The 17,419-nt window shown below is 36.9% G+C and overlaps 1 protein-coding gene across 2 annotated transcripts in view; it reads right to left on the bottom strand.

Annotated features, from left to right (window-relative positions):
* IA-2 (tyrosine phosphatase IA-2) overlaps positions 1-17,419 on the bottom strand; it is a 410,032-nt gene that overhangs the window by 5,603 nt on the left and 387,010 nt on the right. Inside the window, exons 14-23 of one of the 2 annotated variants that reach the window (XM_089866819.1) lie at positions 15,904-16,061; positions 7,590-7,644; positions 5,726-5,873; positions 4,886-4,959; positions 3,007-3,084; positions 2,806-2,925; positions 1,951-2,117; positions 1,144-1,197; positions 625-689; positions 469-542 (exon numbers count right to left, since the gene is read on the bottom strand). In XM_089866819.1, the coding sequence (XP_089722945.1) occupies positions 469-542; positions 625-689; positions 1,144-1,197; positions 1,951-2,117; positions 2,806-2,925; positions 3,007-3,084; positions 4,886-4,959; positions 5,726-5,873; positions 7,590-7,644; positions 15,904-16,061 (993 nt within the window). The remainder of the gene's footprint in view (positions 1-468; positions 543-624; positions 690-1,143; positions 1,198-1,950; positions 2,118-2,805; positions 2,926-3,006; positions 3,085-4,885; positions 4,960-5,725; positions 5,874-7,589; positions 7,645-15,903; positions 16,062-17,419) is intronic. The other variant, XM_089866820.1, reaches the window with a different exon arrangement.

The raw sequence follows: 17,419 nt of genomic DNA, 5'->3' as shown, positions 1-17,419 counted from the left end.
CACCACCCCCCGTCCCGTGGAAGGGGGTCCGGGACTTTGACGCGCGCCCAGATTACTCTGTTCTCCATTCCTACTTCTAAAATTTAATCTATCCCTGATTATACTCACTAAGAAAGGTTTTTAATCCTCAATAAGAATGATAGGAATCAATGTGCCCCCATATAACCTAAGTTAGTTTCTATGCGGGTTTTATTACATCCAATTATTGTCGTCAACATTTGCAAGTTTTTTGAAATATCCCTCGTCTTACATAATAGAAATAGGGAGGTATGCATTCTCCGTGTCACCTCTATAATATTCGGATTCTATATTTTTCATTAATTGATTTACCAATGGCATTACTATAGCAGAAATATCACACTCCATGTAACAAGGGCTTGGCTAACTGAGTCAGTTTAGTTTTCAAGTAGAATTGACGTAACTTCTATTGAAAATTTTAAATTTCAAGGTAAAATAAATGACACTTACTTTGGTCTTGACCATGTCTGACCGTTGATCTCTAATATGTTCCAAAGTTGCCGCGATATCAATTTCTTTAGCTCCTATTAATGAATTATTAAGAATATGAAATGATTAATGATATATTAGAGTACAAACATATATATTTAAAGGTAATATTTTTACCTTTAGCCATACGATTCAAAACCATATCAATCAAACAGTAAGTTCCAGTTCGACCGCTACCGTCACTGTAAATTAAACCAATATTGATCAGTTTAGTTTTAATGGCACTAAATTAAAAGGGAGTTTTACAATCATAGAGAAATAGAGAAAATTTAACATGGGACATGATAAGAAGTTGAGGAAGTTTAAACAAATGGAATTGAAAATTTATCTTTAATGCACATATTAAAAGGCAACCTCATTAACAGTAAGCCTAGAGTTTTCCTGACTCTATAATGGAAAACCAGAATATTTTCTATAGTCAACAGCTTGCAAGATTTAAGTAAAACTAACAAACACGTTAAAATATTAGAATCTGGTTAAAAGGGAACAAACATCATGCACAGTCTCCGTTATTGGTAGTATTGTCAAGTGCACCTTGACAATAAATGTATGGTCCTGTTTATGCCTCTCTGCCTACCTCGCGAGACACCCAATTACTTTCCATAGTCTACTCCATTCGAATCAGTAATTACTTACCTGCAATGTACGACAATGGGACAAGATCGTCCACGATAAGACTTGTTAACTTTTCTGCAACGACACAAAAAAATTACGGATATTTCAAAAAATTAATCCAGAATAATGAAAAATGTGAAAGAGAAATTGAAAAAAAGAAAATGCTCGAGTACAGTAATAATTCGTAAAATTAATTAGTTAAATAACTCTTTCGTTAATAGTAGCGAAAAAATAGCGGTGTAAGATGAAAAACTGTGCGTTGATTTGCTGGAAAATGGGACGGTGTCGTGTCAAATCACCGAAAGTAGTAGTTGAAAGGTTGAGGCCGGGCGGGAAATGATTAAAACGTAGAGGTGCAGAGCAGGAATGATTATTGATTTCAGCAGAGAAGAAATAGCCTGATCGTAACCATCACGTTTGTGACTATGCAATTTTGGTTCGAAATTGCACCAATCACAAAAATGATGACCACGAACCAGGGGTGTTCAAAAGGTCAAGAGGATAGAACTCGCCACGGCAGGACGAAATGGTGAGAAAAACGGTTTGTCAATTGAGATATTTGTTCGTTAATAACAGATTTTGATTTCGAGTTAGTTAAAAGTCAGTTAGAAAGCAATTAATACAGAATTTTAAGTTTAGTAATTGTTACAATACAGTGCCACATTAGATATAATTAAATTAGATTTTTATGGTAAGTTAAAGTTATATTTCGTTTTAATAGTTCGTTATTGGTTTCGTTGGTTTTATTTTGAGTTTGGTGCAAGCGTTTTTAGGTTTTGTTTTAAATGAAAGTAAAATTAAGGCTTAAAGCAAAAATATAAATCTCACCTTCGGAATTCGAGTAACGCCTTAGTCGAAGCTGGAACGCCATTTTCGGGCCAAGATAAGAAATGGAATTGAGTGACCGTTCGAGTTTCGCTGGTTTTCAAGTTTTTCAAGTAGAAACTGCGGACCAAGTAATCGTCGCACCAGATGTGCTCCGAAACCAAATGAACCTGATTATTACAAAAGTCATACCATTGGTTAATATCGACACTATCTCAAATGATAAAAACATAAACTTATGGTACCAAACCCCTAAATATCACAATCACTATTTCACTTTCGCTTTTGGGACATCTATACAGGGTGTTTCTGATAAGTCTGGCATGAATTAAGAAAGGGTTGTTCTTTGGGCGATTTTGAGTCGAAAATGTAATTTCTATCTCTTTCTTGTAGTCCGGGCCATTGTTTTCGAGTTAAGATTGTCCATAGTATTTTACGGATGACCCCTAACATTTAATTAAGAAACTGAAAGACAATGATTTCTAATTTAATTAACGGGGTCATCCCTAAAACACTCAAATCATAACTTGTAAACTTATCAGTCTAAATAACTTTTGAAACTTTTAACATAAACGAAGCTATCATTGGCGCTCGTCTATTGCGCCATCGGAACCATGACCCTTTACCGTCTAATTATTACACTTGCATCATAAAGTTTAAAATGAAGGACAATCAATAACAACGTGGCAATAATTAAAGCATCATAAAATTTAAAAGGATAAACAACGAACTCGTTGACCCATTCTAAAAACCGTTTACTTTTTTGCAGCGCAACTCGCAATTGTTACTAAGATAACGCATGTAGTAATTGCGATATTTAAAGTTGGTAACAGACACGAACAGAATTTAGTGTCTCACCTCGTAAATGTGGTAAACTTCGCTACCTTCTTCGGGCCAATAACGATGACACATGGCGAATCCGTTCTCCATCAACCGACTTAGAGTAACGATTACAACGCTGCCTTGTTCCCATATCATCTACACAGAAACGTAAAAAGCGGTTAATATTGTCGAAGAAATTCAAAGTCAAAATCGTATCGAAAATTTTTGGTATCTTACCTGCCAGAAATCAGCCGCCGTTTGAGGCAAGGGTCCTTGAGTCGCTATGTAAGCCGGGTTTCTCGGATCGTGGTCCGTCTTTGAACGGAAAAAAAGTTTTAAAAGAATTTTCAGACCAAAGTAACATACGATCCGATTTCCCAACGGACTCGGAATATATATATTTTAAAAGGAATTTGATTTCGCAATAAAAAAAAAGAAATTCTTTTCCAGTACAAAATTTAAGTTAAAACAATCCTACACAATTTTTAGTCGAATTAGAAGCAATAACTTAAAGTTCAAGAATCAGGAGAGATTCCCTTTGCCAAGCCATTACCTTCATTGGCTTCAATCCATAAAACATAACTTTTAAAATTGATGCCATACTTTGGTCTCTAGGAGTTTGATGCTACCTCCGACAAAAGCAAATTAACGCGACGTTGTGTGCTGGCTGAATTGGATATAAACCAACCAAATCCAGCAAAAATCGGTAGCGAATGAAAACGTAAGGGCTCGAAACGATTGGGTGAATGTCATTTCGCGTTTTCCACGTCAAAGGCTTACATTTCGGTAACGAGGGTCACAGTTAAGTTTTAAACGGGGAAACAAAATTGCGTCCGAGCCCCATTTTGAGTAAATTTACATAAGGTGAGAGCAATAACCCATTTAAGATCAGAGAACAAATGGTTTCGATGACCTTGTGGGTCCTTATAAGTTTGCCAATATGGCGCTGATGAGAGTGACCCATAATGAGCGAGTTGAAAAACTTGATATGATACCACTTCAGCTCTATTTTGAAGCTTATTGGGTTCTATATGGATACTTGAAGCGAGAGATATCGCAAAAATACACGTCTTCAACATCTCATTTAGTTTTTTTTTTTTAATATTTTATATATATCTACTAAAATGTGTCCACTTGAGTAAGATGACGTTCTTACAATGATAAGCAAGTTGAAACTTCAACCAAACCTGTTGTTCAATTTGAGTTCAGTCAGTTTAAATACCGCAAAATCGGTGTGTGAAACGTTTTGGTTCTCATCACGGGCTGATGTCATAACAATGGTAAATCGTCAATAAATAGATCAACAAGAATATTATATGAAGAGAAACAGACTTCCAGTGGCAAGCCAAGATACTGGATAATTTAACTCAGGCCAGGAGACACCTCTAGAGGCACGACCGAGTTGGGCTGCCTCTAGTGGTGTCTCATGGCGTGCCCCAGAAAATATCTTTCTCTGCATGTAATATCCGTATTGGTCTATTAAATGACAATGTTCCCGCAACTTGGCGAACAAGTTTGTAATCTTCGAGTTAATCTACATTTCCTCTCAGGTCAGAAAGACAGCTAGTATCTTTCGTCATAAAGCTCTATACATTCAGAGGGTCCAGTCTAGTTCTTGTATCCCCCTCCCTAAGGGGTCCTCCCTAGCTCCCCTTTGCTCGATTCTTGATGGACTACATCAAAGTGCATTATACCGATTTATACCCGAGCAAAACTCTTAGTTGTCATGGTTACAGACCCTCTTAAAGTGGTCCCGGTAACCCTCCCGGGAGATTTGGAGAAGACGAACTCCCCTTCTTCATCTTTCTATACATCTCTGTTAACGTAAGAAGTCGAGTTGGAAGGCTGGCGCAATTTTTGTTTAGGCCCCAAAAGTTGCTCGGCTTTTCTCCGAGAAATATGACCAAAAATGAAAACTTACGTCAGCTACCTTTGAAATCAGCCAGAATTTTAAGCCTTTTCAAAGAGTTTTGAACTCTTATACCAAATGTTAACTAATCCCTAAAAAGGGCATTTTTTATATTTCTTCTAATGCTCGAGTCTCATTGGGCAATCATGATATAATAACGTTTCTACTTAAGTTGACGTGAAATGATATTAAATAACGTATACTCACAATAGTGCTAGCGTTGATGTAGTCCGAACCGGAAACATTGGTCAAGTCGTTCAAGACGACACGAGAATGGTCATCTGTTGATAGAAACGTTCAAAAATTATTATTTTTATTACGAAATGTGAAAGGAATGTACAATCTGTTAAGCCTAAATTTTACGTATTAATTCTGTTAAGCTTAAATTCTTTATAATTAAAGAAATTAAAACTATGATTTGTATACAGTTAAAACACAATACTGCAATTAATGTACAATTAAAGAGATTTAACCCGTAATCAAGCACAACCAGGAATATATATAGATTTAAAGGGAAAGTATAGCTTTTAATTTCAAACTACCATAAAGCTTTAATACTTTGAAAAACCTGAAATAATGAAAATTGGGCCTAAAATTGTTTTGCTAATTAAAATTTGGGGATAAATTAGGGTTACCCATTACTTCAAACCATTCTTTACTGCTTCTATGAAATATATATTCTTGATACTCCCAGAAGTATATAATACTTCTCTTAGAGAGAAGTATCACACTAGTTGAGATTATTGTAACATGATTCTTCCCAAAATTAGATAAGGCGGGAAAATTACTTAATCAACCAATCAGAAGCGGGCAGGGGAGAGCGGGGCAAATGGAGCCTGGTAAGAATCATGTTACATACATAAAGTATTGACACCCTTCTCTTAAGCATCCCCTTCTGATACAACCAAAGCTATTAAGTCTATAATTAATGTACAATGAATGCGATTACGCCTGTAGTTTGTATAAAATGAAAACAATTAAACCTGTAATATTTAAGCCTAACAAAGCATATGTTAATATAGTTTTGGAAGATTTGTAAATATTTACAGGGCAGGACGTCAGAGTATCTGTTCTTATTTTGGTTTTGAGGCATGAGAGCGACGGAAGTGGAGCAAGGTTCAGCTTCGTAGGCGCACAAGGCTTCCCATTCTCGTTCCAATCGGTCCTTATTCTTCAAGTGATCCTCCATGTAACTCTGCGGTTGAATCAAAGAGGTATAATTTTAACCAGATTTATTAAATTCTAATGGGAAAAGCCTAATTAATTCACAATTCCGTAACGATCCCCACCTCTTCGAACGTCTTAATTCCAAAATTTTCGCGCCCTTATTAAGCTAAGTTCACGTAAAGGTAATAGTGAGTTTAAGAAATTAACTGAAAAACGTGTAAGAAAATGTGTCGCGCACAAAACGTAAGATCTTTGAAGAAAAATTGCCGAGCTTTTCTTAACAAGTTAGGCTTAAATTAACATATAGGTGATATCAGAACTTAGGGGGAAGTATGTATCTCCAGCTTAAGCAAGCGTAAAGCGTGCCTTTCCCATAAGAAACACGACGTGCTACGCAAAATATGAATTCATCCAATCAGAGAAAGGCAAGTTATCGAGAGAAATTTTCTTACACGCGCCACCACACGGTCCTAAAGCTAACTAAAATCGTTCAACCTGGACAGAAGAAGAGAAAATAGTTTCGGGGAAGTGTATTCATCCGCGACTTCCCGCCAAAAACGCCATTCAGGGAAGGCGCGAAAAACACGTAACTCGAAACCCCCTTTACGTGATAGTTGTGTTCGTACAGGTTTTTGGTCAGATTCTTAAGCTCCCTATTACCAAATCAATCCGAAAACGATTCAAAATCGCTTTTGAATCATTTATGAACGTAAATCGAGTTGGTAAGGTCTTAAAGCTTCCACGGTCGAAGTAGGTTTATAAGATTTAAATTTTAAAGACGGTTATTCATTTCCGGTTGATCTTTAAAGGAAAAATGGAGCGCAGTTCCACGGTCGAAGTAGGTTTATAAGATTTAAATTTTAAAGACGGTTATTCATTTCCGGTTGATCTTTAAAGGAAAAATGGAGCGCAGTTTGTCAAATTCAAAAGTTATATCTCCGGGCGCCTAATTATGAAATGTTTTTTAAATCGCGTTAGATGTTCACTGTAGCGGGGTTTGTCGTTCCCCTAGGCCATTTTGTTGCCTACAAAAAGTATTAAATTGTCTTGTCTCCCAGAGCGCCTAATAATGCTGGAGTCAAGTTAAAGCTTAGAGAAGAAGAGGAATAGCTCCTTTAGCGAAAACTATCTAGATTAGCTAAACATTTATTTTAAAGATCAGTGACGCTGTACTATAGTCATGAAATCAACTTGCGACGCCCTAACTGTTGAAAATGTAATCTACTTATAATTTTCCGCCTGGTATTAAGTTAAAGTTGATACAGAGATAGATTTAATTTTAGAAGTAGGTATGGAGAACGGTTAGTATTTAATTCAGTCCTACTAATAGCCCAGTATAGAGCCCCCCCCCCTCCAACACGTAACGAAAAGTTTAAATTATCTTATTGGCTCACTTAAACTACGTTATGATGACGTTGCTGACGGGGACGGTGAAAAACAATTCCTTTTTACCTCTGTCTTCTTTCATACCCCCGTCCCGTGGAAGGGGGTCCGGGACTTTGACGCGCGCCCAGATTACTATGTTCTCCATTCTTACTTCTAAAATTATATCTATCCCTGGTTGATAATAACAATATAAGCTTCGATCCATCATCACTGTAATGTTGGCGGTAATCATAGCAGACGACACCAATATTCCTAGCTAAAATGTCCGCGAGCACAGTGGCGATAGAAGCAGATCACATTAAAATTAAATATTTGTAGAACTCCATTTCGCGTTTAAATATTAAGTTATTGAACTAACCAAGATCATGTGTCCTGTTGAGATGTCCATATTGGAAGTAACCGGTTCTTCGCTCCTTTAAAATACAAAGAGAAAAACAAAGTATTAAATTCAGTTACTTATTGAAATTAAGTGAAATTTTAAAATTTTACTTCAAAAGAGACAATTAAAAACACCCTTAATTAGTGACATAATTTTATAGAGTTTAAGCGCAATGGTTTAAGAGACTGTTAAAATGTCTCCCTGTACCAAACAAACTAGGTAGTTGGATGTTTAATAGAGTGGTTTTAAAAGTTTACACATTTAAAATTTTAAGACAAAACATCTGAAAATTGGAAAAAATTATAGACGGAATATATGTCTTTTTAATAAATCGTTAGTTGTTTTTGTAGGCAATTAGCGTCAATTAGCTTCAAATATTTCGCAAATCAAACCAAATGAAAAGAAATTAAATCAGCAAAAAGCAATTAGGATAAAAGTAAACATATCGTCAAGCAATCAGGCTTTTCGAAATACGTTCAATTTTCTAGTATTTCCTCCGCAATGAGCGTTGTTGCATTCATCCTCCGATGTGATACAAATCCTAACCTAAACCTCATTTCAACTATAACAGCATAAAACACTCTACAAGTATGGGTCAACCGTAGGGGCCTTTAGTATCAGCAGTGTTCAAGCCTGAATAAATGATACTGACGGCTGCGACATCTTCGTTTAATAAAAGTTTTTGCTCCACACGATAACATAGAGGCTTGTAGGAGGGAAGTTTGATCGGAGCCTACGCTAACGTAGGCTCCGGTTTGATACAGTAGCTGCTAAAAATCCCAGTATGCTTTTCATGGTTGGGTATCAGTGAGTGGAGCCACCTATCGGTGAATATATCTTAGTAGCTTAGTCACGTGTAAATAGTAGTTCTTGTTGCCATAACCAAGTGGAACCTAAAGCTTGTGCCTTGCAAAAAAACTGGACCTATAGCAAGTTTATCTTCCATCAAATAGAGTTCTACTGGGCAGGCGTGAATTTCGTAGCGTTATCAGCGCATTGGAAATGGGCATAGGAATTTCCGTTTCCCAATCACTACTCCAGAAAATAGTAATACTACTACTTCAAAATATAGTTCTTGGCACGCCCCTACATCAATTTAATAATGGATGCGTGTTTACAGCAAATTGCTTACCATAGACCCATACTTATTTAAAGTCTTATATGGTTATCCTTGTACGTACACGATAAGCTTATGTATCTCAAACTGCATTTTCAAATATTCAAAATTGACACTGAAGGGGACGGACGTATGATGCGTGGTTTTTAGTCCTTACAAATTCAGCTTCGAAACCTGTATAAAAAAAATAGCATCTTGATTCAGATATTTATATCTGTACCTAAATATAGTTGCCTAAAATATATCGCCATTGGCGTTTTTACTTCACAGGCCTTTTCATCCTCATTTCGTAACCAAGCAGGCCCTCGACATTTTACTCGCTTGGCCAAGCGGAAAACTTTTAGGGACCAAAGAAAAACATAAGAAGAGGACCCCCTCTTCTGTTTTTATTTTCGACGTTTTTCAAAAAGATTCAAAAATGAGGAAGGGTGTATACATTAAAATAAAAGTACCATTTCCATCATATTTTGTACGTGCTTAAATCGTTATTAGAAGAGAAGTATATACACATTTATGTCGGGTGCAAGTTAATATCATTCAGTCTCTTAATAGGGTTTCAGGTTCCTGCCTTTCCCTTGATTACCTTACTATGCGCGGACAGCCTGAGCTAAGGGTGCAAGATTTGTCAAATAACCCCACATAACCGACTTTTTCGAAACTTTCTCTTCATTATACACTCGTTAAAACCTTTTTAAGGCTTAAAGGGATACTTAAAGAAGTATTCGAAGTTAGAATTTTTTCATCATACAAAATAATGGATATATTACAAATTGAATTACGATTTAAAGAAGATACGAGCATTTTTTTCATAATTTAGTCTAAAGCTACGCTTCGCAGAGACGACAAAAAGTAAGTAGGCTTTTGAAATCTTGGTTCAAGTTTTAAATATGCATTATTTCATAGTTTTTTTACGCAATTTTCATTAATATTAATATTAATAAACAAAATAATCCCTATCAAGACAAATCTTTCATAATCAAGGACGTTTCTGTGAAAATTTAAGTAATTTTGTGCTTTCGTAACCAAAGTTCTTGTAACCATAGACATTAAAATATGTATTAAAACCTAGATAAACTAGTTCGTGGCGTCTCGCGACTTTTTGTGATGGAAATTTCAGTCTCCCCTTCACATGTATGATAGGGAGAATGGTAAGTGGCACCCCTATCGATGACCGAAGGAGTTATTAATTTTGAACTGTAACGTTGCATCTTGCTTTTCGTTCCATTACGTAATACGGAAAATAATCAAAATTAATTGTATCTCAATCGTCCCCAGCGGCATTCGAACCCGGGTTGTCTCAATACAAAGAACTAATGGCGTTCGACCCTGCTTAACATCGAGTGTTAACACATGCATGGGGTTAGTTATATTCTAGTTTATCGTTCCGCGTGTAGAGGCGACACCAGTTATGTGCAAGGGTTAACTTTAACTTCCATGCGCAGTACTCAACGCTGTAAAATCAACTGTTCATTACGTATTTCTATGCTTTAAACGTTTAAGTATCAGTTCAAAAGGATATAGTTTTCAACGAAATATCTGTGCTTTTGTATCTTTGTCCATCACTTTCACTTTTGCAAATCGTCGTTTCAATACGCGAGCTCATTTCAAGGACTGGACTAGGTAAGCCCATTAAAAATATAATTTATGAACTTAACTTCCTTCTTGTTTTTCTCTCACTGCTTCAATATTTTAACAGTTAAAGGGCTCATAAGTAGACTCAAAGGGAGTATGAAGGGTTCAAATATGTTGTTTTAGAATAAAACATAATGAAAAAGTTACCAAAACATTTGCATTGATTTTTATCCGATTTTCAAATTTGTCTAAAATTAATTCAACCATTTTTAGTCTGTTTTATTTACGAAATACCCAAAAATGGAACCAGATGTCCCATTGGGCAAAGACGTTAACGCGGGAGCTAAGAAAATGTTGAAGAAAAAAAAAAGAATTGCAATTTCGCTTTCTTTCCAAAAATTCCACGAGATTCCGCTGCTGTCTCAAACTCAATAATGAGAGCCAGCCAATCGGAAAACACGGAATAATATGGTTACATTTATTTTGGGTATTTTGTAGGACAATTATCAAAAACTTTAAAAATCGGTTGGATATCAATGCCGAGTTTTGAACATTCAAATTCAGTAATCCCCCTCTTTATTCTCCCTTTAAAAGGCCCAAATTGAACGTACTTATCTTCATCACCTTTCTTTTCATTACCAAATACAGAATGAACATATTTTTTTAACTTTCTGAATCTCGTTACAGAATATTTAGCAAACCTTTACATTTTTTCTTTTTCTCTCTCCGAAAAAAAAAGCGAAAGCTTTTTGAAACCTTTTTACACGGGAGTTTTTGTGTGCAGGTATATACCTATTTTCTAAAGGTAAACATTGTAAAATAAGAGGCGGGTATATTACGAAAGACCCTTAAGGCTTCGGGGGTTTGCGTTACACTGATGCGCTGACGAGATTTTTTTATCATTCCTCTTTTTTTGCTTTCTAATATTTGAAGCACCTCAAGTTCAAAGAAAAATATTTGGAGGGGAAAATATCTTTTCATTGAAGCGAACGTTTGAAATTTTACCGTGTACTCTAATGTTCGTCGAATAGATTTAAAATTTTTCAATAAAAACTCATTTTTGTAATGATTTCCATCTATTTTCAATAAGCCAGGGTGAATCCGGAATATAGGGGCTAATGTCTTCATGTATTTTCTATCAGCGCCTGTAAATGTTTAACCCGCAATACATCGGTGTATGTATCAAGTCCTAACTGACTGATAATCAACGCCCAGACCAAACCGCTTAACCGAGAAGGTTGAAAATTTGCAGGAATGTTACTCTTAAGTTTATGGAGCGAATAAAAAAATATTTTTTAAACGCACCGCCATCTTGAAAAATGGCAGCCAAAAATGTAAAAAGCCAGGCTTCTTTATGAAATAACGTCCGCGCATTTCAACCGATTTATTACACTATTATTTATATTTATTACACTGGTTCAATATACCCTATAGACGCGCTTTAAGGCTTTTTGGCTTCGATTTGCCGCCATATTTTAAAATGGCAACCCGAACAGCAATTAAAATGTAGAGACGGGCTGACGGGCAACGACGGGTGTTTTTCTGCTAGTCTCTACTACAGACTAAATACTAAAGATATCGTTTAATCAAGCTGGTTTAATTAGAAAAGCCTCATATAAATTAAAATAATAAAAATAAAAATTTAGGGATTTTTAACCTTTCTACAAAGTTGCTCATATTAGGCCTAATTAATCGACCCTAACTACTGGTAGGGTCTACAATAAATCTGTGGAATTAATTAGCGTTAGAATGGTAGAAAAGACTCAGATAAATTGAAAAATAAAAATTTCGGAGATTTATAAACCTTTTTTCAAAGTCGCCCATATTAAGCCTAATCAACCCCAACTTCTGGTGGAATTACGAAACTGTTTTCTTTCACTAGAAATATTATTAATATGAAATAAAAACGATAATGTCGTTTCAAAAGAAGCAACCAACATTCATACGCAATATAAACAATAAGCTATGCCGATTTAATTCCCTTTTCCGTTAATACGATTTAACAAGACTGACTCTTAATTAAAGGCGACCCAACAGATTTGAAAGAGAAACCATCAAATCTAAAAGACCACGATCCCGATCGGTATAGTCAGTTCTCTCATGAACGGCCTTTAGGCCTTTTACGAGGCAGGCATATAGATGTCGCTGGCTAACTAAGCTCCCTCAAAAGCCTAACATACTCAACCACTAGAGTACTACGAACTACGAAACAGTGGCACGCCGCAAGGCCAACCACCCAAGCTCTCTCTTTAAATTCCTTCTCGGTCGCCCGGTCGAGCCGCTTTTCGGACCATTAAAAGAGAGTCAGAGACTTATAAGCGTTCCCTGGCTAACGTTGCCGGGATTTCCTTCGTTAATTAGGCTACTTTGACCATCTCTTTCGCCCCACCCCTACTCATTTTAGGTCCCGCATCCGGCCACACTCAATTAACGAAACGAAAGGCGTCACGGGGGTGGTACCAACTATACCTCCATTAATCGGAAGATCCCGAAAAATCTAGGCATAGATGGCGTTTTAAGGTTATAATATTCGTATTCTGTTGATTAATACATCGTCACTAAGGAAGGTTATTCCAGTATGCGATGAAATATACACTTCCGGAGGCTTTAGTATATTAACAGTCTAAACGGGAACGGACTTTTAGCGGGAATGGGGGCAAACGAAAGAAATAATTCCTTATAATCGTACTTTAATTGGTCGTTGCCGGCGACCTAAAGGATTATTAGGGGCTTTACGATTTTAGCTTTTTACCTACGTTATTTTCCCGCAACTTTCGACTCCCAGTTAGTCCCTTTTCTCGACTAGTCTAGAGAGTGCAGTCCTTTGAACTTTGGCCCCAAAAACCTATCTCTTCCCACCACCCCTCTTTTACCGGGCAAGGACTTCAAAAAGATAAAAGTCGGGGACGAAATCATAACGGCTTAAATAGAAAGCTCGCGAAGTTTCTCCAGAGGTCCCCATCTTTGCACTCTTGTCCTCCCGATGTCGTCTTGAACCTCCCCTCCGCCTCTTCCTCTTTTCATTTTAGTCTAAAAGGCGCAAGATGAAACTTGTTAGTTCCTTCCGACAGATGGCGAGTGCTAGTTCCCAGGCCAAGACGCGACGCGGCCAGCAGTGACTGACGGCGTAAGACGGGGAGAGGGAGCCTAATTTAGGGAACTGTCGAGGCGATTATCGACGGAGAAAAGAAAAGCTTTAAAACTAAACCGAAAATTCTATAATCCCGCTTCCTAAGTATAGGCTGGGTTTGCCTTGAGGCGGAAGTACGTTTACGCACTTAGCTTTAGCCATCATTTTCTCTTAAAAGGTCGTACCCGCGGTCCTAACTTAATTGAAAATGCAACTTCAGAGCTCATGGGGTTTCGAGCGAGGGACTTGAATTACCTTTTTAATTTATAAAATTTTTACTTATTTCTTTGAAAACGAATTAAAAGATTTATAAAATCATTAATTAGTACCAGTTTAGCATTAATCTCTATGTAAATTTAAATCTTCCATTTAGCTCCATTAGCTTTGAAGTCGAACGTATACAAAATTGGTAAGTTTCGTTGAGACAATTTTCTTGGAATTACAATTAATCGAGTAAGAATTAAAAGTTGGGCTTAAAAACAAGCTTATTTATTTGGGATTGCAACTAAATTAATAATCTGTTCTGCTTTTCGAAAAATTGAGTTTCTACATGGGAATTTTTCCCGATCTACGGGTTGCGTCTGAACGAAGTAAAAGTTTCTTAAGATTGAGGGCCAAATTCACTCTCAATGGAAAGTAATTTTCAAATTTAGGCAAGTTCTAGCACCGGAACTAATAATAGACGCGGCAAGAGAAAGGGTGATCTGGGTTCGGGAGAATGGATATAGAATTCGACTTCGCTAGTTTACTGCCAAGTTTTGGCGAGATGGTCTCACTATCAAACGCACTCGCTGCATGAATTTACTCGTCACCCAACATTGGAGTTTCATAATCGTGGCTGATTTATTCTTATATTTACACTCGTAATTACCATAAAATTCACACTTCAGAAACTTTCCAACAATTCAACCACCTCAACTTTCTCTATTTTCGCAAATAAGAGTGAAGAGAATAAAGAAATTCGATTTTAACTTATAATAATAACAACGATGTCGCATTTTAGCTCAGTCAAAAATGATAGCCGCTGTGATTAGGCTTATCTCATTAATTACCAATGGCTAGTATCGCTCAATTCGATTATCGGACATGAGTCGGTAATTTACCTTCCGCAATTTACCGATTAATCTAATTTACAATGGTAATGAACTAAGACCTCTTCTAGCAACAGTTTCATTATTATGCAGAAAACGCTCAGAACCATATTTATAAGCAGAATTACAGCTTGAACAATATAATCGTGACCTCTTTACTCTATGGGAGCCTGAAGCTGAACAGGCACTAGATTAACAACTGTTAACCTGAGAAAGAGTTGCAACGCTGTAAAGCTTAGCTTACTACACATTAGCGTGTTCTGAAGAGTTGCGTAGCGTATGTGTTTGAAATATGGCGAGTTACGGCCATAGCGACATCTGACGACGCTATTCACGTGGAACAAAGCCAATTTTACGCAACGCTTCTAAACGCGCTAATGTGTAGTACCTTTAGCGTGGTGCCACAAAAAGGCAGCGTTAAAGCTAGAATTGTACAACTCTTTATTGCCCAAAACGAGCTTGTAGTGTTTATGTTATCTGGCCATCGGAATCCCGTATACCACGAGTCTCACAAGAACCCTAACTTTTCGTGTTCCTCGAGGCGTACATACAGACTGACAGACACGTCTTCAGCCCATAACCTACATTTGTTTATACATATACACACATGTAGATAAAAAATATTAGTAAGTGCTGGCCTGACTAGTTCGCCTTGGTATGCAAACGAAAATCACCTATAGGGAATTTATCACAAAGTATTGAAGACACCGTCGTCACGGAAGAGAGGACAAGGGAATAAAAAGTGATCCATAATGAAATACGCTTTCGGAACGTATCACGATCAAAGGTAATCCGATTCGTAAAAGGATAAAAAGAGAGCCAGAGAGATCTAACAAGCACGAGACCAAGGCCTAGAGAAAAGTGCACATTTCTCTTTAAGTTTTCTCTCTCCGGGTACGATTTTTTTTCCTTTACAAGAACGGGAAGTTGGGGCGAGGAATATGTAGTTGCTTCAATTATGAAAATATTACGAATAAAAGTTTTTAAAATTTTTTACGTAAGAAAAATAAACTCGGTGTCGAGAGAGCGAGAGCGAGGAAAAAGAAACGGGAGGTCTTTTAATATGCTTAAAATTTTCGGCGCTTGCTAGGGGAAATGTTTACCGTTCGAATGTCAAATAGAGTTAGTTTTGTCGCTCGTCGACGTACTTCCTTTGAAGTTTCACCGACACGATAAACCTAATTTATATCTCGGATACATCTCTTTGTGTATTTTTTTTCTTCCGAGATTCCGAGAAAAATTACTGTAACTTTATCCAATTTTTTTTTTCGCAAAATTAAAAATTAAATTCAAATATCTCTGTATGGAAATTTTGAATCAATTTCGATTAACGAGCAAAACATGTACAAACGACATCAAAAGCGAAAATTTTGCTAAGCCTACTTTGAAACTAACCATGAAGAAGTAGATGATCGGCTTGACGGACTCTGTTGCGACGCCTCGCTTTGGGATAAACTACTGACGCGTTTCGGTTGTTGAACGACGTGAATCGGTTCCGGTTTCTCGTTGTTCTTTCTCTGCATACGTTGACGGCACAAATCCTGAAAATAAAATGTAAATTTTGTAGTAATTTTTTTTAAAAGAAATAAGAGGAACATGGGAATCCGGTCGGAGAGCGAGATGCAGCTAGGGTCACAAGAGATATGTGACAAATTTATTTATAACGTCACTATATGTTTAATCAGGAAATAATATAAGACACAAAGGAACTTTTTATTGCTCCGCAATGATACTCAGATTTGGGAGAAACTTAACTGTATCAAGCTTATTTGATATCACCTGCAGAAGGGGATAATAGAAGAAGGATGACACTATATCCTCTTAATACTTAAGTTATGTAACATGATTCTTCCCAGGCTAACCTTTTCTGTTTGCTCTCCTGCTTATCAAACTTCAGATGGGCATCGCACCATGGGGTGAATTCTATAACTGTTTGGTACTAAATCCTCAGCAATCAACCCATAAACCTTAATTGTCTTGACGCGGGACCAAAATTCACAAGCGCATGCGCCTTGGCAAATAGTTAAGCGCTAATAGAGTAATGATGAGGGAACTATTTATCACGTATGTGATTCGGTTTAGTTATCTTGCTCTAAATGTTAAGGGATGTCGGGAAAAATCAGGTTTAAATTACCCTCTTTTGTGGTACACTTCTCTCGAAGAAAAGTATTAAATAATAGTTATAACCGTTGTGCGGTCGAAGTTTTTCTCGTAAAATGACCATCGAAACGATAGTACTTGTACTTCAAAACGGGATCCACTGATGGCATTGCCATGGGCGCCGACATTAGCTATTGGCGCGTCTTTGTTAGCGGCTGATATTACCTATCGGTATATCGAGCTCTGTAGCCTTAATAGTACTAGACTACTAGTCTAGAAAAAGGGGGAGGTCGAAAATAGCACATACAAGAACAAGATCTTTGATCAGAGCATGTGCATAAAAGCCGTGGTGCAAACCAACACAGTTTCGGAAAAAGATGGGAGATATTCAGGGTGAGAAATAAGGCGGTGGCACTGGGCAAATGACCAGTTTAAAAATTGCTTTGACCAGTTTATTTATTAAATCCCTGGAGGTCCAGTGGTCACCGTGACCACTTTTTAAATTTCCCTTCTTTCTTTAGTAAAAAATAAATTCCCAATAGTGGGTTATAGGAATTAATACATATAAAACAAATAGACAATATATAAAACCTAGAACCATTTCAGGGCATCTCGACTTTATGTAGAAATTCTAAGTGGTCATTGACCAGTTTTTTAATTGAAACCCTTGGGCTCTACTGGTCAAATGACCAGTTTAAAAAATTCCCTTATTTCTCACCCTGGAGATATTCAGAAAGAGAAGAATGAAAGAAGACTTAAGAAGGGAAAATAAAGGTTGCGATCCCTGGTGATGAACTTG

The sequence above is a fragment of the Phalangium opilio genome, unplaced genomic scaffold (genome assembly GCF_054372755.1).
Source record: "Phalangium opilio isolate 3A_F unplaced genomic scaffold, DU_Popi_V2 ptg000017l_1, whole genome shotgun sequence".
Lineage (NCBI taxonomy): Eukaryota > Metazoa > Arthropoda > Arachnida > Opiliones > Phalangiidae > Phalangium > Phalangium opilio.
The sequence above is the reverse complement of the archived record's forward strand: the minus strand, read 5'-3'. Positions and strand labels throughout refer to the sequence as shown.